This window comes from Bidens hawaiensis, unplaced genomic scaffold, assembly GCF_021521415.1.
Source record: "Bidens hawaiensis isolate Kalapana, Puna unplaced genomic scaffold, B.hawaiensis_p1.1 tig00012650_1, whole genome shotgun sequence".
NCBI classification, from domain to species: Eukaryota; Viridiplantae; Streptophyta; class Magnoliopsida; order Asterales; family Asteraceae; genus Bidens; species Bidens hawaiensis.
This window is the reverse complement of record NW_027492047.1, coordinates 54538-81282: the sequence shown is the minus strand read 5'-3', so window position 1 is coordinate 81282 and position 26745 is coordinate 54538. Positions and strand designations below refer to the sequence as shown.

The 26745-nt window shown below is 36.0% G+C and overlaps 1 protein-coding gene and 1 pseudogene across 1 annotated transcript; one reads left to right on the top strand and one right to left on the bottom strand.

The window, feature by feature from the left end:
• The first annotated feature begins 5203 nt into the window (after nucleotides 1-5203).
• Nucleotides 5204-6899, top strand: LOC143541794 (uncharacterized; annotated as a pseudogene).
• A 7074-nt stretch (nucleotides 6900-13973) lies between these two features.
• On the bottom strand, nucleotides 13974-16948 carry LOC143541825 (ethylene receptor 2-like). The gene is made up of 2 exons (XM_077034542.1): nucleotides 15182-16948; nucleotides 13974-14622 (listed from the first exon to the last, which is right to left on the bottom strand). The coding sequence occupies exons 1-2, from the start codon at nucleotides 16913-16915 to the stop codon at nucleotides 14062-14064; spliced, it is 2295 nt and encodes a 764-aa protein (XP_076890657.1). The 5' UTR covers nucleotides 16916-16948; the 3' UTR covers nucleotides 13974-14061.
• Nucleotides 16949-26745: the final 9797 nt, after the last annotated feature.

The following is a 26745-nucleotide window of genomic DNA, read 5'->3' as shown; positions in this document are numbered from 1 at the left end:
CCTTCAAGGCCCTCGAGGTTGAAGTGCAGGCCCGGCTCGAGGCCCGTTCCAAGGCTACCCAAGCTGTTAACGAACAGCTTCGGTTGGCTAAGGAAACTGTGCGGAACGCGACCGAGAGGGCCACCAAGGCTGAAGCCGTTGCTGAACCTCTGCGCGCCGAAAATGAGGAGCTTAAAGCCAAACTAGAGAGGCTTCAGCAGGCTCATGATGCTTTGGCTATGGAAGACGCCAAGAAGCTCCAAGAGATCTTGGATCAGAGGGGTATGCTTGACCACACTGAGCGTAAGCTAAAAGGCGTTGAAGAGGCTGCTGCTAAGGAAGTGTTGCTTGCCAACCTTAACAAAAATGAAGCCGAACGCGCCCGTAACCAAGCTCAAGCTGCCCTCCAGGAGGCTCTGATCACCAAGGAATGGCTTCTACGAGAAGCGTTGTCGCAGGTATGCGTAGCTTCATAATATCTTTACGCTTTTCTTTGTACTTAAGGTTTTGATACTTTGTATTTTTTCTTGTAGGTTGTGCATCGGATCTTCACGAACACATCTTATGACGATGCCATGAGCGCAGCCCTCAACGCTTCCCATGAGGATGGGGAAAAGGCTGGTTTTCTGCTTGGTCTGGGGTTTGTTGAGAAGGGCATCCCGCCTTCCAAGTTCCCTCTTTATGATGTGGACACCGAAGCTGCCTATGACCAAGCAGTGAACCAGTATGCTGCCTTCCCGCATCCGGTGGTGGAGAAGGTGAACGAAATTGCTGCTGCTGATGATGGGCTAACCATTCTCAAGACTTTCCTTGAACCGCCACAGCCAACTGATGGTGCGGGTACAAGTGGGTTTGGAGGGAGTGGTCCTGAAGTTTGAACCTTGAGATCCCTTCCCACCGTTAGGATAGATTTATATTTCTGTAGGCGGGTAGATACCCGGCCATTCTTGTAATGTTTGAATTTTTTATGAAATATAAATGTTTGTGCGGGTAGGACCGCCAATTTCACTGGATGACTTGCTTTATAAACGTTATATGACTTGCTCATGCATATTATAGCTTAATTTGGCACTTGTTTTGTCGCATAAACAATATATGATTCGCTCGTGCATACGTTAGTTTAACAGCAATTTTCCAAGTGTTTTGAATAAGTTAACCGTTCGACGCGCGGTTGTCAATAGGTTAGTGTTCAGTTTCCTCTATCATGATTGTGCGGGTAGGACCGTCACTTTCATTTAGTGGGATGACCAGTCTTCACCTATAACTGACCTGCGTGAAGGTTTGCCGTTTTTTGTGTTTATGCGGGTTTTGCCGTCGTCCACACGCAACGACGTCTCCACTTATTTATGCGGTGAATACCGGCATATCAGTGTTTTGAATAAGTTAACCGTTCGACGCGCGGTTGTCAATATGTTAGTGTTCAGTTTCCTCTATCATGATTGTGCGGGTAGGACCGTCACTTTCGTTTAGTGGGATGACCAAACTTTACCTATAACTGACCTGCGTGAAGGTTTGCCGTTTTTTGTGTTTATGCGGGTTTTGCCGCCGTCCACACGCAACGACGTCTCCACTTATTTATGCGGTGAATACCGGCATATCAGTGTTTTGAATAAGTTAACCGTTCGACGCGCGGTTGTCAATATGTTAGTGTTCAGTTTCCTCTATCATGATTGTGCGGGTAGGACCGTCACTTTCATTTAGTGGGATGACCAAACTTTACCTATAACTGACCTGCGTGAAGGTTGTCCTTATTTCTTAGAAATTTTTGCCGTTTTTTGTGTTTATGCGGGTTTTGCCGCCGTCCACACGCAACGACTTCCTTTCACACTTATTTATGCGGTGAATACCGGCATATCAGTGTGGAAAGTTCATAAGTATAAATGTAAGACCATCAGCGTCAATGTGATAAGGAGAATCATTTCCATTAGAAGTGGCTCTGGGCCTTTTCTTTACAAGTTTGGAATTGATCTGCATGCGACCTGTGTAATTGAACTCCCATGTTCTTGGGATGGGGGTGCCATCGAGCCTTTCGAGCCGAAATTCACCTGGTTCGGAATCTCGTTGTTTACGCAGTATGTAGTCTCCAACATTGAAGCTGCAGTTTCATTCGTGTTTTTCCCAACTGGGGTTCTACACGCATTAGCCTGCTCAGCGTTCATTACGCCACGAGGTGCGTGAGTTTCCCCCCGCGTTCCTTGGTTTGAAGGTTTCTTCGAAATTCCTTCTCGGTTGGAAGTCCGTTTCCTTACGCTTCCCTTTCGCCCTATGGCGAGGGTTTGCGTCGGTGTCGGATTCCTCCCAATCATCGTCCGAGTACTCGCACTCACTGCTCATGTTGAGCTGTTGTCGAGTGCTTCCAAATTCGTCAGCCTGTTGGATGGAACGTAAGCGTCCGTCCAACTCAGCTTGGAATTCCTTCTGACGTGCTTCCGCCCACGCTTTAACTTGTTCAAGTGTTTGGCGGGGGAGCCTCGTCTGTTGTCTTTCCGCCTGGGTATTAATGAATCCCAGGGGATGATTGTTTACTGCACTTGCCCCGGCTTGGGTAACCGGGGTAGTGTTCGTAAAATTTACTGCACTTGCCTTGGCTTGGGTAACCGGGGTAGTGTTCGTAAAATTTGTGTGCTCGCCGGTGTTCCCCCCAGTAGCTGGGGTTGTGGTTACCGGAGTTTCTTGGTCGCTCGTTGGCCTTGGCAACGGAGTAACCTTAACCATCTTTCCAGAAGTTTTGAAAAACTGAAAAAGAATTAGTTCTAGCTTTTATGCACGGATAGCGCCAATGAAGAAACACTAATCGACCCCGGGCAGATTACGAATAATCTGGGGGTTAAATAGATGTTTCCCACGAGGGTTAGGTCCGGCAAGATGGTTATTCTTCTGATGACCTGCAAAACAGACACCGTGAGCTCGTCACTGAGAAGGGGGGGTACCTCTTTGTGACCACCCTCCGGCGTGAGAATCAGACTAGATTGCTCTTGAATATAAGTGTATATTAAGAGAAATGACTAGAGCAGATATCAGATAATATATGAAGATATAAGATAATGATACCGTTCCAAGGTGTTGGAGTATTTATAGCCGAAGGTAGGTTTCCAAGCAGGTACAGCCGGCTGAATAGTATTCCTTTTCGACCAACTGTGGGCTACGCACATGCCATGCTAGTGGTTGGTGGGTAGGCAGCGGCTGATAGTGACATGGCCGGCTGTGTACTATTCATTTTCCACCAACTGCAGGCTATGCACGGCCACGACAGGGGTTGGTGAGTAGGCAGCGGCTGATAGTGACATTAAGTACTAGAGCGTGCTGCTCGTCGTACTGTTGTCAGTGAGCTGTCGCAGCTTTGGTCAGATCTTTTGTCCATACCTTGGCAGGTATAGTACAAAAGATCCTCCAGTTGCGTACGGACTGGCTCATTTGGGCGGGAGAATTCCCGGCTTTGGGCGGGAGTATTCCCGGCTTGCTCATTCCCTCTTCATGTGACATTACTGAATTATTTGAGAGTTAGTGCCTTGTGCGTGTAGCCTTGCTGTGCGGGTAGCCTTCCCTGATGGCTAGTATCCGTAGCTGCGGGAACAGGCGGAGTACGTCACCATTGGGAGGCTTTTCCTGCGGGAACAGCTTGCGTGCTGCGCGTAAGGACGTCACGTCTCTGAGCATGGTTGGTCCTGCGGATCCAGTTGGTCTTTGCGCAGACGTCCCTCTTTAAGGTGAGTCTTGCGAGTTCAACTGCGCAGATGTCTCTCTTCGAGGTGAGTCTTGCGGGTCCAACTGCGCAGACGTCCCTGTTTAAGGTGAGTCTTGCGGGTCCAACCGCGCAGACGTCCCTGTTCAATGTGAGTCTTGCGGGTCCAACTGGGCTCTGCTGGGACCTACCTCTTCAACTTGACTCATTTACCATCCTATTTACCGCTATGGTTAATATCAACAAATAAGTTATAACTTAAGTTACTAACATACAATCTGTATATATTAAATTAACGAAAACTTTATTATTTTATTATCCTTTTTGCTAATTTAGTATCAACTTTTTTTGGGTATAAATAATAATAATATCGTAGAGAAAGAGACCAGTGGTGCCGTTGAGTTTAGATTTGTCTTCATTCAAACTGTCTCATTTCCCCTCTCTTCAAATATGCTCCTCCCTCCATCTTATTATTATTATTATTATTATTATTATTATTCTTCTTCATCACCATAACCACCTCATTTTCACTCTTCTTTCATTCTTTCAATTCTCTTAAAATACAACACTATTCAATCACCTCCTATTTCAACACTCAATTTCACACCACTTTTCTGCTCAATTTCGACACATTACCGCTCAATTTTAACCGATTTCGTCTCAGTTTCAACTGATTTTTTTAACTGAATATATAGCTCAGTTTCAACAGATTACCGCTCAAGTTTAACATTAACAGATTTTTTGCTCAATTTCAACTCATATTGGTTCAATTTCAACAAATTTATCAGGTTTCTGCTCAATTTTAACCGATTTCTGTTAAGCTTTAACAGATTACTGTTCAATTAAAACAGATTTCTGTTCGGTTTCAACCGATTTCGGCTCAATTTCAACTGATTATAGGTCAGTTTTTAGCTGATTTCTGTTCGGTTTCAACCGATTACTGCTCCATTTCAACTTATTATAGGTCAGCTTCAACTGATATCTGTTTGGCTTCAACAGATTTCTACTCAATTTTAACCGATTTCAGCTCAATTTCAACTGATTATATAGGTCAGTTTCAACATATTACTGCTTACTTTTAACAGATTTCGGCTCAATTTCAACTGATTTCTGTTCAGTATCAACAGATTACTACTCAGTTTCAACTGATTTCGGCTTAATTTCAACATATTTCCGCTTAATTCAACCGATTTCAGCTCAATTTCAACTGATTATTGGTCAGTTTAAACAGATTTTTATTCAGTTTCAACAGACTGCTCAATTACAACATATTTCGGCTCAATTTCAAACAATTTCTGCTCAATTTCAACAAATTCATGCTCAATTTCAACCGATTTCAGCTCAGTTTCAACTGATTATAGGTCCGTTTCAACCGATTTTGACTCCATTTCAACTGATTATTATAGATTAGTTTCAACCAAATTCTTCCCAGCTCGAACAAATTTCAACAGATTTCTACTCATTACAACCGATTTCGCCTCCGTTTCAACATATTACTACATTTCATGCGATTCACTTGCAGTAACTCCAACCAGATCCACCATGGTCTCCCATCATCATTGGCTACTCCACTTAAAGTCTCAAATAACCACCACAAACCACCAACCAGCCACCATTGGCATCCTCTCATTCGAACTCGCCACCATCCTCTCCAAAACCATCCACCTCCACAACTCCATTACCAACTCCAACATCTCCATATTAATAACCCAAACCCTTAATTCAACCGGAATCAAAACACTTATTTCCTCTGATGAAATGTATCTTATCAATCTCACTGCATCAGAGTACCTCTCTGACCTCCACCAGGTGGCGCCACCTTCTGCCAGAAGTCCACCGTCCCACACCTAGTGTACTTCAAACATGTTTACAATGATATCGTATCCGGAACCGTTAATGTTAATGACTTAGGCTTTTTGGTTAAGGATATGGATGCAATGGTTAAGCGGTTCGAGAGATATGTTAACACAACTGCTAAGTTGTATAATGAGTTAGAGGTGTTGAATCAGTTGGAAACCGGTAAGAACAAGTTTAAGATGCATCAACACGAAGAAAGCCGAAAAGCGTTTGAACAGAAAGTGGTTTGGCAGATGCGGGAAGTCAGGCGGTTGAAGGACGCGTCGTTGTGGAATCGGACTTTTGATAAGGTCATGGAGATGGTTGCCAGGACGGTCTGCACGCTTTATTCGCGCATATGCGTTGTTTTCGGTGATACGTTTGCGAGACGAGACATGTTTGTTAGTGGTTCGGGTCGTGGTAGTGGGATGGGACCCGCGAGGTTGTTAACGGAATGTTTGAACCGAGCGAGTTCGGTTTCGGGTTCAAAGTTTAATGCTTTTGATGACGGGTCTGGTAAAAAAGGCGATGATATTATTTCGAGACTAGGCGTGTTTGTTAGTGATTCGGTTAGAACAAATTCGGTTTGTGTTGATGGGTTTAGTAAGTTTAGGGATCATGAAGATTATAGTTTTGTTAACTCGGGTTGCGGGATGGGACCAGGGAGGTTGTTTATGGAGTGTTTGAACCGGACTGGTTCGGTTTCAGTTTTGTGCTCAAAGTTTGATACTTTTGATGACGGGTCTGTTAAAAAAGGCGACGATGACCAAAGCAGCAAGGTTTCGGGTGCTTGTAGTGTGTCGAGTAACGTAAGAAAAGATATCAAGAATTTGAAAACTCGGTTTAAAACTGATCCGAAGAATAAGTTACTGCTGCAGGCTTCGGAAGCTACTGTTGGAGGGTCTGCGTTAGCGTTACATTATGCTAATGTGATTGAGAAGTTACTGAAATACCCTCATTTAGTCGGTGAGGAAGCTAGAGATGATTTGTACCAAATGTTGCCAACGAGCTTACGCTTAGCGTTGAAAACGAGTTTGAAGTCGTATGTGAAAGATTTAGCGATATATGATGCGCCTATTGCGCATGATTGGAAAGATAGGCTTGATGGGATTCTTGGTTGGCTTGGACCGATGGCGCATAATATGATTAGGTGGCAAAACGAGAGGAATTTTGAGCAGCAGCAGATTGTTTCGAGAACTAATTTTCTGCTGCTGCAAACGTTGTATTTTGCAGATAGAACGAAGACGGAAGCAGCTATTTGTGAGCTGCTTGTCGGGTTGAATTACATATGTCGGTATGAGCATCAACAGAACGCGTTGTTGGATTGTTCGAGTAGTTTTGACTTTGAAGAATGTGTGGAATGGCAAACTGAATATTAAGATTCATAATGTGAATATTTGAGATTTAGTTTAATAGAATTTGTCATTGTATGTATGAGTTGTTTTATGCACTTTGTTACAAGGCGTAAGATATCGTGTTGAATGTCGCCTTTGAAGTACATAAATTAACTTGTTTTTTCAATTCAATATATAATCTTATGTTTGTGTTACACTTTACTGATGTGTTAAAACTTATATTATGTTAGGTTAGCTAAAAACATGTAATAATGGAATGTTGTTATGCACTATATCATGCTGATAGTAAGACTCTATATGACTATATGTCTAGTTAAGAACATGTAATAATGTAAACATGCTAAGCCTGCATCATTGATTTTGATTGTACGGTACAACACACCGATGCATACACCGGCGTGTGGGGTCCGCCTGCAAAATGTATCTAACTTAACTTCTAGTTGCTGTCTTGCTGGTAATGGTAAGGCTGGTGGTGGTTTAGTTGAAAAGCAAAAGATTAAAAGTTAAAAACATCAAAGTAGCTGAAGCAAGCAAACAGCTTTAGAACCTTTTTTTAACCATCATGTTCTTATCCAACACTGTTAAGTAGGTCCCACTTATATGGTACTAGTCTACTTAAGTATGGTTGTGCAAGAAACCGAAAAATCTAAACCAAACCGAAAGAAAAACTGACGATTTGGTTTTATGTTTTTACAAAAACCGAAATAACGGTTCGGTTTTGGATTTCCATGTAATAAAAATAAAAAAAAAACCGAACCGAACTGAACCGAATTCACAAATTTTAATTTTTTTTATTATTTTAAGAAATTTATAAGAATTTAATAAATATGTAACTCATATATTTTTTGTCAAATATATAATAGTCTATTAGCTAACAATGAATAAAACTATTTATACTTAAATTAATTATTTTTTTCTAACATTTTTTTTTCGGCCTCAAATTTTCAAGCACAAATGACAAAAACCGAAACCGAACCGAAACCAAAATGAAAACCAAAAAACCGAAACCAAACGATTTCAAAAAATCCAAAAATCAAAGTTTTGGTTTTCAGTTTGGTTTTAACCTAAACCGCACCAAGTAGAGTTTGAAACCAAAAGACTGAAGGTGGACCAAAAGACTGAAACTATGAACATGGTCCCATTTAATGGAGTTTGAAACCATCATCATCATTATATTCTTCATGCCTGTTGCATGCTCAAATTCATGAGAATGTTCATAGTCATACCTTTTTTTCTATATCATTGTATGATCCCCGCGGCCCGAAACGTGCATTGCTTTTTATGGAACAGGAGCCCGGTAAACAAGTAGGGTTCGGGTAAAAGAACCCGAACTTGAATAATTTGAGATGTATATTTTGTTTCAAAAAAAAAAAAAACTCAGGTCTGGGACGAGTATGATAATAGGTGAAAGTGTGAACTCTGCCCGATATATTAAATAATGTTGTAAAAGTATGTTTACAAGGCTAAGTACTCCCCCGAGTACTCGCTACAAAGTATGCGCCGATGCGAGTTTCTTTAACTTCGCCTAGTTACTAAGAATCGATCAAATGTGGTCAACCTCAGCTAGAATCATATCTAGTCGATGAACGTGGGCGGATTTTGACTAAAAAAAATAAAACATAATTCGTATTTCTACAATATAAAAAACAAATATATATTTTTTTAATTAATGATTAGCAACTTTTAGAATAGTTTATTACTTAAAAATATATTTCTCTTATTTATATTGATATTTAACTATTTTGTTAAAAATATTAGTAAATTTATGATATTAGTAAATTTTTGATATTTGGTAATTTATCTTTACCATGCCCGAGTACACCCAACTCCCTAGTCAGACGCCTAGCGACGTTTTCAACCTTGATATTAAACTTGTTCAAAATTTAAAACTATTACAAACGTAGCTGGTTGTTTGATATTTCTAGTCTTTTTTTTAAGCGAGTTCATATCAAGTTTCGGGTAACTTGCTATCATGCATAAAAATGAATAAATAATCCTTTTCTTTTTAAAAAAAAAAAGACAAATAGTATGTTAAAGTTAAAACTTAAAATTATTATCAATGTGGTTGGGTATTTGATATTTCAAGTCAGCTTTTATGTAAGTTTCGGTCCGGACTCGCTTGTATGCGATTAATCTGGCCCTTAAATTATCATTCCCTTTGCTTTTCAACTAGAGAGGTTTGAATCAAACTTATATGTAGCTGGCTTTTGGTTCATTATAGGATTCATGTTTTTCTTATTTTCATACCTAGGTAAGGAAATAAAAACATAACTTTAAGAAAAGGCAACTTTCAAACTATAGCATTATCATGTGAAATCTATAGGTTTTGACTTTTGATTTTCACACGTTTGTTATATTGTTTAGGTAATGTTTTTATATTATGTAATGACGATTACCTATATTGATTTCAAGACTCTAAAAAATATAATTCTTCTAATTTAATTAATCAACGGTTGTATATTAAAAACTATAGCAAAACGCTAAAAGAAACCATGGTAATTACATGATATAAAGATGATACCTGGCGGTTTTTTAAAAACTTCTCTCATCAAATCCTATATATTCTTTATTCAATTTAATAATACTTCTTTAGTATTTTGTTTTATAATTATTTTTTCTTTTTGTTTCATTCACAACTCACAAAAAGGTACAGAGTATATATGTATCGAGAATGATAGTAAAAATTTATACTTAGAGAATCACTATAGCTCTATAATTATTCTTTAATTTAAGAATCCTGATTTGATATAGTGGTAATTTACTATGTTCTGTAAATATTTCTTTAAAGTTTAGAGATACGATAGATATAGTGAACCTGATGTGAATGCTCTTAGCATGCAAGAATAGCTCAGAAATTTGTCTAAAAATTTCATTTATATACGAATTTCTATATAATTTTCTCTTGGTCATATGTTTGGGAAGCCATATTTGGACTTTGGAGTAGAGGTGTACAAAATCAGTTTTAAACCCAAACTGAACCGGTTTGGTCAACGGCTGGTCAAAACGGGTTTGACTTAAACCGGTTCGTTTTATAAAATGGTATAGAAGCAAGATAGGTCGGCATGGTCGCATCGGTTCGGTTTATAAAAGTAGATCCATTGCGTTTAGGGCCTGATCAGTGATCATCCACATTTTGGGCTATAAGCCTACAACTAATGAAATTAAATTTGGAGAATGGGCTTGGGCTACAACTAACATCTTTTCAAAACTACTCATAGTGCATTTATTCATAATCCATTTTTTTATTATTAAAAACTAATATTTAGTTATTTTACATTCTATATTAATAAACTTTAAACAAGTAATGTTTAGATTTGTAACTCTTAATTTTAAAAAATTAAACTAAAGTAGTTACGTTTAGGTAAAGTATTATATAAGTGTTTGTTTTGTGATAAATTGAATTGTAAGAGAAATATTTATGTAATTCATGAGCATATGGATTAATTTAAACAATAAAGAAATTGTTAATAGATGTTAGTTGATCTTATGGCTAATAATGAAAACGCCATTCGTCTGATTTTAATTTGGATCCGATAACGTAAATACTTGTTTGTAGGGATGGCAATTGGTTGAGTTTGGGTCGGTTTAGGTATTCCCAAACCCATACATGGTTATTAAAGTTCGTCCCAAACTCGTCGGGTTTTAATCGAGTAATTACACGTTGGGTTTGGGTTTTCCTATCGGGTTTCGGGTTTTTTATCGGGTTTTGATAAAATACATGTCGGGTATACCCGGCTCAAAATCCGCCGGGTTTCTACTGGGGTTTGACAAAATATAACTAATCGATTACAAAGATGGTTACCATAAGATAATATATCTCAAATAAATGACATAAACAAGTTTCGACAAATAATATATTTGGAATATAGTATATATATAATATTATAAGCTATATCGAGTATGTCGGGTATATAATCGTGTAAATGGGTCTATGTTATCGGGTAATCGGGTCGGGCAATCGGGTATATTAGAAATCTCAAACCCATCACAAACCCGCGAAAAATTTCAATACTAATCCCAAACCCTAATGGATCGGGTATTACCTGTATCATTTATGTCGGGTTTTGGGTTTTCTCATCGGTTCGGATTTCATTGTCATCCCTACTTGTTTGCTCAAAATAATTAAGATGCCCTTTTAAGAATGTGTGGAGTTGAAATGTCACTCAAAACTTTCTCAAAGTTTGTGTTATACGATTAGGTCGAATAAATCATTCTAAAAATAATAATGAATATATTTACCAAGTCATGTCTAATCTTCGAATATTATTATGGACTTGCACCTTCTTCAACACCAATCAATTATGTTATTGGAATACGAAATTATATATTTTATATCCAATCAAAAATACTTGTATTGACATCATGTCAATTTGACTTATCATGACACCATATTCTTTTCTTGTATTATTACTTTTCAGAAATCATTTCATATCATAAGAATTTTTTATACGCGTGATTTACAACTGTGTATTTTTTACTATGAAAATTCTCATAATAGCCCATTTAAAGAATGTGGTTTCAAGATTATCCTCACTAATTCAAGTTTTCAATTTTGTCATTTTATTATCTCGTCGCTGACGACATGATAGCGAACACCGACGATGCGTTACTGAAACAAATAGGATAACGACACGTGGTCGGAACAGGTCGTCGACGATGCGTTAGCAACATAACGCATCGCTGCTACCCTACGTTACGTATAACATAGGGTTGACGATGCGTTATGTTGCTGCTACCTTGTTATGACAACACAAGGGTTCCACGATGCGTTAGTGATAACGCATCGCTGCTACCATGCATTAGCAACATAACGCATCACCGCTACCCTACGTTAGCAACATAACGCATCGTCAACACAGATTCCGGCCACGTGTCGTTATCCTATTTATTTCTATAACGCATCGTCGGTGTTCGCTATCATGTCGTCGGCGACGAGATACCAAAGGGACAAAGTTGGAAACTTGAATTAGTGTGGATAAAGTTGGAAACACATTCTATGAATGAGTCATTTTAAGAATTTTCCCGTTTTCCCTCTTTATAATCATTTTATGTAAGCTTCAAAAAAAAAAAAAAAAATCTTGATGGACTCTACAAACCTCTACTCTTATCAATTTGTCATACATTTTTTTTAAAAGTGTAATATATGATTTTTTTTTCAATTTGAGTGACTAAATCTCTGACCGGTCGAGAGGTTATCAAAAATCGTATTTTTTATCGACTACAACTAAGCGGGTCAATTGATTTTTTAAAAAGAGAAAAAAATATTTTATAAAAAAATGTCGACAAATTGTGGCGACCGAATGACCAACAAACCCCATTGACCTCACGCTTTTGTCGTTGTGACTAATAACAGCCTGTTTATGTTATTAAAAAAAGAAATAATAGCTTTGTAAATTTGTTTTATTGTGTTTACAATTTTTAAAACCTTTTCAACTTCTGTCTTGAAGCATAACTTCTTGTCACATGTATTTTTTTTTGAACGACCAACTAAATAGCGTCGGGTACTTCATACGCGGCCCCATTAGCTAAAGGTAGCCCGAACCCGCCACTAGTCCGGACAGACGAAACCTCTAGCGGTTCACCAATTGAGGGATTCATCGGATAAAACCCGACCCGCACGCCCGCCAAATGGCACGACAGCGAGGAGCCGGTAAAACCGGGTGAGATCTGGACTCGAACCATGGAAAGTCATGGTCATCCCTCATATCTCCCATATAAATTGGTGATAGTGAGGTTTGAACCCCTTATCTCTCACTAGTAAAGTGAGTGTTCTATCATTAAGCCACAACCAATTTATTTGTCACATGTATTTTGATTTTGACATTTTGTTACAAACACTAATGTGAATAATTAATTACATTAAAATATATATAGTAAACAGACCTTTTAGAGTTGGAAGACTACTGAAAACTAATGTACTTGCAGTTTCAATATTTCACCAAATAAATAAATTATTTTTTATGGTATATAAAGTTTTAATTTATTATTGAAATACTAATAAAAAAACCTTTTATAATTTCACATTAGACTGTTTCAAATAAATTAGCCTATTTAAAAAAAAAAAATAGAAGATTTACTTGATTAATCTTATTTAAATAAACCATTTTGTATTTAAATAAACCATTTTGTATAAGATAACATATAGACTTTGTAAACAAAATCTACTTATAATATATAATAAATCATTCTTTGTTTTTCTCTTTTTATTCTTGTCCCCAAACTCTTAGAATAAAATATAATATCTATAAGACTATAACCACGTTGATTTTAATTACAAATAATTGTATGATGAAATACGGACGAACTCATGATGTAAAATTCATTTATACATTGAACATCCATTGAAAATGACAAGAGATAAGAATTTTATAAATAATATTAAAATAAACCTTAAATCAAGAAAAAGACCCATGAGGAATGTGGGCCCCATATGGCCTCTAACATTGAAACACATAGAAACTTACATCATCTCATTACTTGACCAAATTCATGCGTGCTTTGACAGTAAGAGATTATTGTCAAACATGACATGTTGATATTGGGCTCCTTAAGTACAAACACTATATATGACACACATGTGCATCTCATGTGTCATCTTATGAGACTACATGATAAATATTGTTAAGGTTCCACAAACATGTCCTTTTAGTGATTTTTTAATAGATAAATATATTATTTACAAACCACCTTATTAATATATTATTTAAAAATCATTTTAAATAAGGATCGAACTCATAACCATTATTTTAAAACTAAACCACATTTGCCATCACACCAAATGATATGGTGTTGTCGTTTAAGTAAATATAGTCAGGACATTTTCAATATTTATTTTTGGGTTAGAAATGATTTTTGATAGCAAAAAAAACAAACAAAAAAAAATGACTATTTGTTTTTTTTTTTGGATTTTTAAACTTTATTTAGTGAAAAATTTTCGGTTTTTTATGTGTAAGAATTTAATATTAATTCTAATATTTTCGGGCACCATGTATAAAAAGTTAAAGTTCCGTCACTACTCTTCTGAATCAATTTCCAAATTCAAATTCATCACCATCTACAATCATTTATTTAACAAAACCATGCATAACTTATAATGCAAGTAACAAAATCTTAATCTTTATACACTATATATATATATTAATCTTTTTTTTTCAGTTAGACATGTTAGTTTATTAACCAACCATTACCCATAAATCCAATAATCCGACTTCACGACATGTTCTTCGATTGATTCACGACTCGTTTAAGTTCATCCGCGATACCCGTCAAAAGAACCGGTTTTTGAATAATTCCATTAATCCCAATTTGTATGCATCTTTCCCACAAATCTTCATCCGCGCTAGTAGTTAAACCGATAATCAAAGGCCAGTTTCGGCTTCTAAACTTTCTTATACGCGACGCAACTTCAAACCCGTCTAGATCGGGCATATGTAAATCCAAAATCAAGATTTGATAAACGGATGTGGGTTGGGTGAGAACGGTAAGACAGTCATAGCCCGAGGTCACGGTTTTGACTACGCAGCCTAGTTTCTCGAGGAGCTTACGGGTTACGGCCCGGTTTGTATCGTCCTCGTCTGCGAAAAGAACTTGAAGGCCTGTAAAGGTTGAGTTTGAGTTTGAGTTTGAATGTGGCTTGTGATCTGATGATGATTCGCCCGGTTCGGATAACCCGAGCATGATTGAAGTTCTGAGTTGAAATTGAAGAACAAGTGACATGCTTTGGTCAAACCCTAGTGGATTTGGGACTACCTTAATGTTCCCTTGCATCATCTGCAGGAAAATTAATAATTTTTTCATATTAAAATATTCAATAATGCTAATAAAGCAATTTCCGACACGAATATAAATCAGGTTTTGGGTTTGCATATCTAACTAGTTTAAAAAACAAGTTGTTTAACTAAACAAGTCGTGTTCAGGTTGACCTGTTTAACCCGTTTAGTTAAACAGGTTGACCCGCTAGCCCATTTTAAACAGCTCGACCTACTAACCTATTTGTGACCCATTTAACCCCTTATTTTACTACCCCCCCCCCCTATCCGACTAACACGTTTACATCTTGACCAACTTTTATCATCTAAAAGTAATTAGCTTGTCACATGTGATTACAAAATGTCTAATTACAGTAATAATTTAATTACTTGAACGAAACGACTTATAAGGATTTATACATTATTATGCGCTTTGAACGACTTTTGAGTTTCAACGCACTTAATTTTTGGCTATTACTCTCTACTCGTTTGACCGATCACAAATATATAATAATAAAACTGCAAAGATTATGCAACAACTTTCTTGATAAAGATTCAGAAAAAAATATTTGAATACTAACCTGAACCAACTTTTTGCACATATTAAAGCTCAAACTTTCCTCAACCGCAGCTCTAGGGTTTCTCTGATCACTTGAAGACCGTTCCAGCACCGTAAACACATCATTTAACCCGATTTCGAACTTAACAAAAACATACCCATCATCTAAATTTGATCTCCAAGAGCGCCATTGTTGATCATTTCTCCCATAGCTTTCACTCTCTTTAAAAACCCTTAACGTTAAGCATCCGCCACCATTACCCCGACTCAAAAGATTCCCAACCATATGCAAGATAACTTGTAACACCCTTCTTTCATCTCCCATTACATTATCTGGTAGAAACTTATCAACTTTAACGTCAAAGTCGCAACCTTTATGAACACACAAACACTTTGCAAGACACGCGACTTCTTTGATCATATTATGAAGCCGAAACGATCGCACTTCGAACGGAAACTTGCCGTTATCTTTCGGATAATCATCCATTACATCGTTAATTAACACGGAAATAACGTTGCTTGTTTTGACCATCGTGTCGACAAGAACACGTTGTTGACCGTTTGACTTCTCGTCTTGTAGAATCGAAAGCAAACCCATGATGGAATGCATTGGTTTTCTTAACCCGTTGCTCATAACCGCTTGAAACGAGGTTCTCGCTTGACTCGCCCTCAACGCATCATGTTTCGCTTGTTGTAAGGCTTGGTTTTGAACCACTAGTTTGTCCCTCATGAGTCTTGACTCTTCTAAAACCGCAGCGTGCGAGAGTGCAACGGCGACTTGGTCAGCAATCACTTTGACTATTTCAAGCTCGGAACGCGTCCACGTCCGAACACTTCCGCTCGGAAGAACTAAAACGAGTATCGCGTAACACGTTTGAATCATTTCAGGGGTCCCGCCTTTAAAATTAGCAACCCGAAGCATCGGCATACGTATAGCCGCCACTGCTCCCGGTTTACTCGACTCACCACTACTTAACACCGCCAATCTCGACTCGGGTTCTAGTAACTTCACGACCTCACTTCTTTTAATTTCTTGAACATCCGAATCATTAATCGGGATTTGAAACCGATCAACGGTGGAAGATTCTCCACCTTTTAACTGGTGAGTCAGATTCATTACCGTTTTCGCCTCGTCGGGCATCCAAATCGCGCAGTTTTGCAAATCGAGCGTTTCGGATAACTTATCGAGAGTGGTGTAAAGAATCGTGTGGCGGTCAAGCGACTTTCGTATTTCGTGTGTGAGCATACGGACGTGCCACCCGGCTTCCTTTTGTTTCTTGATCAATCCCATTTCTCGACCGAGATCCCAAAACTTCTTTCGTAACATAAATTCTCGAACTTTGACTTTTAATAGCAACGGAATGAGCGTTATCAAAGTAATGGCGGTTGCAACCGAGACTAACGCGGTAAGAAACTTGAAAATGGTGAGTGCGAGCATTATATGAAACGGGTGCACGTCGTATGTCCAACCGTGGAGTAAATGTGTCATTCCGCATAACACGATGAAAAGAATGAACTCGACGAGTACCCATTTGAAAGGTACGTCGGAGCAGCTGATAAAATAAAGAAGCTCAATCGGGATTGAGAAATAAGCGATTGCTATTAAGAAATCGCTAACTCTTTGTGTCTGCATTATGTTGCTGTACCCAAAGAAGCCTTCGGCTTCGCAGTTACACCCGGAGAATCCGGTATCAGACCCCGAGACACAGATTAATAGCAAGAAAACGGTCGCCAAAGACAGTAACGCTTTCGACATTCTGTTTATTTATTAAAAAACTTGATTTTTCAATCCTTTTGTTGCATTATTTGATCAAATTTAAAGAGTTACCATCCTGTCAATTCAACATCTTGAATTAAAAACATAGAAAAATGAAAAAAAAAAAGTTTAAACTGGCAAAAACCCTTTCAGTTAGGCGTGAGCAATAACTGAACCAAAATAACCGAAAACCAACTAACTAAAATTCGGTTATCGGTTTTTTTGGTACCCTTGGTCAACCTGATAAGCAGCCGAACCATTCATATTTTCATACATTTCTAGTTTCTACACCTCCATTTCATGAATTTATAAGCAAAAATTTAGCCCGAGTCTGATTTTGGTTATTAACGAACCAAACCGAAAATCCACAAGCTAACCGAATAAACCAAACAGGTTAACCGAAAACCAATTGGTTAATAAAATAGATTAACCGACGACTTCGGTTTCGATTTAGGCTAATAACCGAACCAATCCAAACCAAACCAAACCAAACCGTGCAGACCCCTACTTTCAGACATTTAATCAAACAGTTGGTGTGCATAATTTCACATCAAATGTTAATTCCAGATTCCTACAATCTCAACCCAAAATCCAATCTAACACAATAAAGATTCAAACTTTAACAAGAAATTATAAAACCCTTCAATCAATTGATCCAAACTGAAGCAAAAAAACAAGAACATAGGTAAAACTATTTCAGGCATTTAATCAAACAGTTGGTGTGCATAATTAAACATCACTTAATAATCCCAGATTCCATCGTATAAAACAGTTAACTCCCACAATTACAACCCAAAATCCAATTCAGCACAATCAATCATCACCCAGAACGTAAATTGACAAAAACTCTTTCAGACATTTAATCAAACACTTGGTGTGCATAATTTAACATCACCTAATAACCCCAGATTCCAAATTACTTAATTCCCACAATCACAACCCAAAATCCAATTCAACACAATAAAGATTCAAACTTTAACAAGAAATTAAAAAACCCATTAATCAATTGATCCAAATTGAAGCAAAATATAAAAAAAACAAGAATGTGGGTAAAAAGTGAAGCGTAGCTCACAAGAATTAGACGCAGTCAGCGGTGGTGGTGATCCAATTGAGAGATAAAGGTGAAGTGAAGAATGATACAGCAGCAGTTGTTGTTGTTGTTGTTGTTGAAGGTTAAAGAGAGAAAAGAAAAGAGTGTTAAATGAATATTAATAATATTAATGTAGAGATGCATGCACCTACAGGACACTTTCTTGCTAAACTGGAATTATAGAGAGAGAGAGAAAGAGAATGAGCGCCGTTGTTTTGGTTAAGTGGAAAGGGAAACTGGATGACGATATAAATTATTATTATTATTATTATTATTATTATTATTATTATTATTATTATTATTATTATTATTATTATCGGGTGCATACTAGTTCCAGACTTCCAGAGTCTGGCTTATACGTTAAGCCGGAAAACCATTTGTTGACCAAAGTTATTATTATTTTAGTTATTTTCTTTTAGATCGGCGACTTTCTTATATTTAGGCTACCACACTCTTCAATTTGGAGAGCCCCGATGCTTTACTCTAGCCAGACTATGTTGTCTTAACGGGCTTACGCTGGCTTCAGAGTTTGGCTTGGGCGTTCCCCGGGGAAACCATACCGCCGACTGCCACTTTACAGCTGTTGTGCACCACAAGAGCATAACTCTCTGGCGTAACTCACGGTGGGATGAAAACCCGGGTGGGCTCAGGGTTCAGTCTGATAATCTTTGTACAATGCCTAATTCAAATTCTCCATTACCAATATCCACCCAAATATGACACAAGTGAAATTTAAACCTGAGTCTCCATTAAAGAACCCAAGACCCCTACCACTACATTACAAGTGGGGGATTCAAAGTTATTATTTATAGTAATTGAAATTAATAATTTGTTTTTATTTATGTATTTGTGTATTAAAAGAAAACAAATAGAAGCTATATTTGTAAAGGAGCATGAGAATAAGTGTATGTACAAATGGAATTTTGGAAGCTTTATCTTTTTTTCTTCTTTTTTTAAGGCAAATTTTTTAAATTTATAAATATTAAGCTCACACTGGGGTGTGTATGGTTTGGTTCAATTTTGTTATTTGTCAAACTAAAATTGAAATTATTGGTTAATCTATTTATAATAATCAGTTGGTTTTGGTTAATTAATTTGGTTTATTCGATTTGTTTGTCGGTTTTTAGTTTGGTTTGATTAGTTTTGGTTAATAACCTAAACCAAACTAGCTAAAATTTTTGCTTAGAATACATGAAGCGGAGGTAACATGAAGCAAGTAGGAAAAAAGTTGTCTCAAAAGCATCTCCACATAGCCGACAAGTGTCGGCTTGCGATCCATCTCCACCTCCATCGAAAGATATTACATTTGAGAAGGATCAACTGATTCACTTTATAACACAAAAAAAGTACTCATGTTCTCTAGGACAAGAAATCTTTTAACCGAGACAACCGAAAGACAACTTGAGCTATCTCCCATACACTCACTCTAATTTTGTATATGTTTTTATATTTTAAGAATTAATTTTATGTTATTTTTGCAAGAAACATAACAATATGTGTTAATAAAGATCAATATGGATATAACAATGGATGTTAAATATACAACCTACTACTAGTCAACTAGTAGTATTTAAATATAAAACTATGTAACAATAACACTTGCATTAAAAAAAAAGTGGTGTGTGATAATTAAAAGAGGGCCACCAATGTAACGAATATTGAAGTGTTTAGTGTAAATTCGAAATTACAATTAATAAAATCTTCCAAGATTTTTGCCATCATGGTACTGAAAAGTTGGATTACCTAATGTGTGATTTTTTATTAAAAGGTCAATAATCTTTTAAAAGCTTGTTTCTTTTTTTAATATAAGTATATCAAGTATTTAATGCTCCTCATTAATCTTATAAATTTTAAATATTTTTTTCTTTGTATACTTTCATGATCTAACAAAGGTTGGATTATTATACTACCAAAGTACCAAATTACCCTAAAATAGTTGGTCAATCTTTCTAAATGGGATAGGACTAATGCTAATGGAATCACCTTAAAGACATAAAGTCCGGATTTGGAAACTTAGAATATATCATCTGGCCAGTGGCCACCAATAGATCTGTTAACTCACTTTAATACTATAATAATAATAAATGTGTATAATTTATAATTAAGTTAGCTGTCCAGACAAATCAGCTAAAGCAAAAGATCCAAACTAATACTAGGTGCTTAGGTGGGGGTTTTCCTAAAATAGAAAATATTATTGTATTATAAAATTGCTTTTGGTTTTAATATTTTTGAAATTATATATGCTAATTTATTCTTTTAACAACAATTTTTAGATTTTATAAGATGGACGTATTGTAATTTGCCATTTGCATGATTTGGACCCCTAATTTTTTAATTGCGGAACACATTGCATGAATTAAACCTCTATTCTAGCTTGTGACACCGATAGTAATCTTTTAATTGTGGAACTCATCGCAGGAATTAAGCCCTATTCTAGCTTGCAATACCGATGGTTTTAGTATATACTTTAGAATTCTTATTTTCATCCATATAATTTAACTAAAAACACAAATATGTAATCTTTATAGAATTTTCCACGTTCAACTTCTGATATTTATCTCTATTTAATTTAATAATACTCCAAAGAATATATTAAATGAAAATATGAAGTGAATAGTAATTTATGTATATATAGATTCACTATTTAATCCATATATCTAAATCATATTTTAGTTTCGAGATTCCTGATGAAATGTAAAATTTGATAAAAACCAAATCTGTTTTTTTCTTAAAATATATGGTTGGAGTACCTGTAGATGATATAAGACCACCTGTAGTGAAGCATCCCCAACTATGGCGCCACACAGCATCGGGAACACCAGGCGGCATGGAGGGGGGGGGGGGGGTGCTTCACACACAGTGCCTGAAGGGGGACGAGAAAAGAAATCTGATTGGTTGCTTTATATTTTTCTATTTAATAGTAATTAAATAATAATGATGAAAGATTTGAAGGGGTTTCATCCACTACATCCTTTTATCCATAAAGCCCATATGATTACGTGACATCACATGACGTATAACGCCCTTATATGAGCTTTATCCACTACACACGGTCTAAAGACTTCAATGTAAATATTTTTAAATGATTTTTTTATAAGAAATATTATAATGGAATTCTTGAAAATATCTTACTATTAACAAATACGTAATGATTAATGAAAAACTTTACGGTAATAATTATTGGAAAATAGATTGATATGATTTTAATTCAATTATTTAAAATGAATTCATGTAAAATAATTAAATATAAGAAAAATAACACATGTGATGTTGTTTGGTTGTTTTAAAGGAAAAAAAGGTTTTTAGATTCTATATATAAATTTCATTATTATGTATACTTTCACCATCGTATTTTGAAATATTACCGGGATGTTTAAATTTTAACTAATGCTTCTCTTGTCTCCTTATCATTTTCAGCTTCTTCCGATTGAATTTATAATTTTATATGCATAATCTACCAATCTTAGACCATCCGGTTGTGGTGGTTTTATGATGACGATTTGGTGCCATAATGCCTGAAAACACCAACCCTAGACATTATGGATGATAATTTGGTAAGGAATTTTGTGGAGAAAATGTAGAAAACGGGGGGAATTTTAAGGAACTTTATCCAATCATTTTATTTTTTTAATTTATATGTTTATTTATATTAAATAGTTAAAATAGTAGTAATTGTGTAATGATTGCATGAGAGTTTTGACTACGCCCATTTTTTTTTTGCAAAATATAAAATGCTGATCGTGCGCCACATGACGTAAAATGTTCGGGGAAACGTTGTTTTGATTACGCATGGCCATACAAATATTTTGTTTACACAAAAAAAATATCACTGACATCCGTGTCCAGGGACCATGATGTTTTATATATGAGAATCGATTGTGGAGATCCATGAATAAACACTAATACTGTCCAACTTACTCTGAAAAACATAATTTACCTTCTCATATTAGCTATAAGACTGGCTGGTGGAGGACACGTTCAATGGTGGCGTATCCCATTTGTAAATACGAGAATTAAGTGCCATTTGTTTAACGGGCATGTTACTCACTTCCTCACAAGTTAGCACCAGGAATATGTTTTTCTGTCGTGATATCATACAAGAAATTTTAGTTATGTGTGGCGATTTATTTATTTTCTAATAAATACATGTTTCGATCAACCATTTAGTTCATGTAAACATTTTTTTACCACCAATATTCTAAATCATAGTTTTTGAAGATGGAGTTCATAATAACGTTACAATTATAATGAAGAAAATCTCTTGCCGAAACAAAACTAATACAATAAAATGATGTAAGTTTTTTTTGTGTTACTACTCACTTCTATAATCCTTTGTATCAAAGATAGTTGCTCCAACCTCAAGGAAAACATAAAACCCTAATAACATGTTGGGTTGGATTCATTTACATAGTTTTCTCTCAAACTAGGAAGTAAAAAAAAAATGTATCAAAAGGACTTCGATTGAACTCAAACTAGCGGCATTGGAACGTCTCGTTGAACTTTATAATATTAGATTTTAGGTTTTCACTTTTCGATTTTTATCTTATATAGTTTGTAATTTTCGTTCATACCATTGTGTATTTTTATTTATCATTGTGTTCTTTGTTTATATTTTACCGTTGTGTCTTTTTTCTTCGACATATATTACTTAGCATTATGTAATATTTTGTTCGATATTATGTTATATTATACAATATATTGTGCGTTTGTACCTTTTCTATATTTAAAAGATTATGTAGGATAAATTAACCCTCACATGTTTTACTTACAATCATCTTCACAAATTATAACAAGCATTAAAATTCTATGTGCGAAATGAATACTATGAAAGGACACTAAAAATGGAATGAAAGTAACATAAGGGCCCATATTATGTCCAATGATGCAAAAGCAAAGTAAAAGAAGATGGGCCGAGTTCTTTATATTTTTTTGACTTTAGGACACCTATTGCAAACAAAGTCAAGATTATTGTGTTCATTGTCTCTTCAATCACATGTTTTTTTACAAATAATTGTATCAATAAGCAATTAAGCATGGTTAATAAAGAATAAGGAACTAGTATATAATTTATAGTTACGAAATCCACGTACAAATTACATGCCAAATATGTGTTTTTTATTAATAATTAAGGAACTATAACAAAGTTTACCTGAAACAACATAACGATTCATAAAAAGAGTGTGCCAGTTGTCGATTAAATTATAGTTAATTCAAATAAAGTCAATATTAACCTAGTTACTGCTGACAAACGACTTTTGTAAGCAGTACATAGTTATTGTCGGTCGCCTAGTTCGTGTTAATAGCATAGTTGCCATTGATCATTCAATTTTTCCTAATGCATCAATTTATATTTATTGTTCACTTGCAATTGATAATCAATTTCTACTAATGTTTCTACCAACCACGTATATCCAAAGCAAGTTTCAAAGTCTTTTAACTACTATAAATGACTTTTCATTTGTTGGGTGCCTCTCGTTATATCCCCACCGCAGGCTTATCCTTTTGTACCTTGCTTGGGGGTTGCCCCTTGAACCTTCGGTTTGTCAGTGCCAGAAGTCAGAATGGTCTTGACCAAGTGTGTATACCACACCTCTTAACTCGTAAACGGTGTTTATTTCAATTAACCAATAAGATTTGGTAAAAAAAAATCGTCACATCCTTCCCTTTGAAAAGAATATTCTAAATGCTCTTCTTGTTGATTAAATTTATTAAAAAAATGATGCTTTGAAACTTCTATAATATATCATGTTTTTGTTTGTTTGTTTGTTTTAATGTATTCGTAATATAATTTAACAGATAAACGAGTCATAATGTATAGTAACGGACCTCCATGTACACGGGTATCATAAGACACGATAGTTTTTCTAATGGTGTTAAATACATATGATTTATAAGATGTGGGTGGGTGACAATATGACATAAGAATACGAGTTATTTGACATAAAAATTGTATTTTTTTAGAACAGCAAAAAAATTTTATGTGATCTAAGTTGTAGGTCTAACTAGAGGTGCATAAAAAACCCGAACCCAGAATCGACCCGGAAAAAGTACCCGAAACCGGTTTTTTTATACTCGGGTTTTTAATACCCGAACCCGTACCCGACCCTACCCGTAGGGTACGGATAGGGCATGCATTTCAGTACTAAAATCCGTACCCGGAACCGACTCGATTTGTACCTGGTAATACCCAAAAACCCGAACCGGTTCCATACCCGAACCAGGTTTTCCAAATACCCAATATTACCCGAAAAGTACCCGAAAAAATAATTCTGAAAGGTGCAATCCCTTAAAAAATCTAATATATATCCGAAAAATACACGACAAAGAGCCAGACAAAACCTGAAAATAGGGTTTTTTCAATACTTTTTCAATACCTGTAAATATGTATTCAAATACCCGGTTTTAGAATACCCGGTTCTATACTTGGCTTGAACCCGATACATGGGGTATGGTTTTTAGAGACAATACCCGGACCCGACCCGATTATTGCCAATACCCGATTTTCCAATACTCAATTATACCCAAACCCGGGTATATAAGAAACCCGATTTGTGCACCTCAATGTCTAACATGACATAAGAATTCAACTTGTTAACTTTGTTCATTTGAATTCGTGGATCCTAAAAGTGGGCCTATACCTGGCCCAGAGCCATAGACTGACAGACTCAATGGTCTCTCTATTGAGACCCATTGCTAACAAGTAACAACCCATTAACAAAACTTCTTTTTCCAGCCCATCAAACTCAATAACAACCCTGTCTCAGAATACCTCTAGGTAGAGGTGCATAAAAAACCCGAATCTGGAACCGGACCCGAAATAAATACCCGGAACCGGTTTTTCTAATACCCGGGTTTTTAATACCCGAACCCGAAGCCGACCCTACCCGTAGGGTACGGATAGGGTATGCATTTTGGCACTAAAACCCGAACCGGACCCGATTTATACCCGGTAATACCCGAAAACCCGATTTGTACCCGGTAATACCCGAACCCGGAACCGAGGTTTTCCAATACCCGAAACCGGGTATTTCAAATACCCGATGTATACCCGAAAAATACCTTAAAAATACCCGAATAATACCCTTAAAAATTGTAAACTTTTAAAAAATCCAATCTATATAAAAAAAATACCGGAAAAAAACCCGAAAAAAACCGTAAATAGAGTTTTTTCAATACCCGATAATAGGGTATTCAAATACCCGGTTTTAGAATACCCGGTTCTATACCCGACCCGAACCCGATGCATAGGGTATGATTTTTAGAGACAATACCCGACCCGAATCCTACCCGATTATTACCAATACCCGGTCATACCCGTACCCGGTCATACCCGTACCCGGTTCTATACCCGAACCAAGGTATTTAGAAAACCCAATTTGTGCACCTCTACCTCTAGGCTCTAAGAATGAAGTAATAGTGTGTGTTCACTTGTTAGTTGTTAGGTTCGGTTTTCGGGTTATTCGATTTTAACTATTTTGAAACTGCATATGAATTCGAAACGATTTGAATACGGAATCCAAAAAATTGAACGCATTTGGAAATTCGAATAACCCGAATTTTGAGAGTAAATATGTAAAAATAAAATATACATATAAACTAATCAAATGTCTTGTATAATTCAAATTCGAACTTGATAAACGGAGATTGAATTTCATAGAGTCGAAAACGATTTGAAAACGAAGAGGAATTCATTTCGGCTCGTATAAGGATCCATTATGGACATTTGGAACCAAAGTTCAAATTCGTTATTTGAATCCGGTTGGAAATGAATTTCAAATTTTTTCGTATTTGATTAGAATAATGAACACTATTAGCTAGAAGGATACTCGGCATAAAGAATTGGCTTGAAAGAATGCATGATTTATGAAAAAAAAGAGTTAAGGTGTAAGGACCTAAAATGAAACTCGAGAACACAATGTTAGTTATATATGAATATATGATGGACTAGTTTCGGTTACAAACATTTTCGTTAAATAGTTAGATTAATTTGCTTATAAAAGAACATTAGAAATTGTGGTTTATGGTTTGTTTAAAATTTAGTAGTGTTTTTTAAAGACATGACTTTTATGTTACTCTAGTAGTTCTAAGCCTTTGTTTTTGTCTAAAGAAAAAGAAAAAAAACAGTATGCGGTCTAACCGGTTTAACCAGAAGGCAGAAACTGCACCGGTTTAGTTACGCACACATGGACCAGACATGTTTAAACCGGCCAGTTTTTTTAAAAATCAGCAAAACTGCTTAGAAACATAGAAAACAAGTTAGAACATAATAATTTAAATAAAACCAAACAAGAAATACAGCACACGATTGGGAACATGAGCATGGGGTCATGGTGGTTGTTCTTTCTAGGTGAGTAGGGCACCATTTTATAGGCATGGACCTCCCTTTGTTTAGTACTAGAAAGAAACATGAATTATATAATTTTTAGATATTTATGCTCTTATATTTATTTATTATATACATTCTTAACCTCATTTAATTATGTCATAGTTACCAAGTTATTCCCTAAATTAAAGAGGAAAATTAGATTTTTATAGATGTATTTTTTGTGTCTCACTTATAACTTTTAAAGTTAAATTTGTTATATTGTAATCCGGTTTTAAAACCAATCCAATTAGTGAATCAATAGAGCGACATGCCTGATGTCCGATACGATTTTAAAAACATTCATTTAGCCTTTTAGGTGTTTGTATCTTTATGCTAGGGGTGTTCACTCGGATGAAATAAAGCACGCCTTAGACA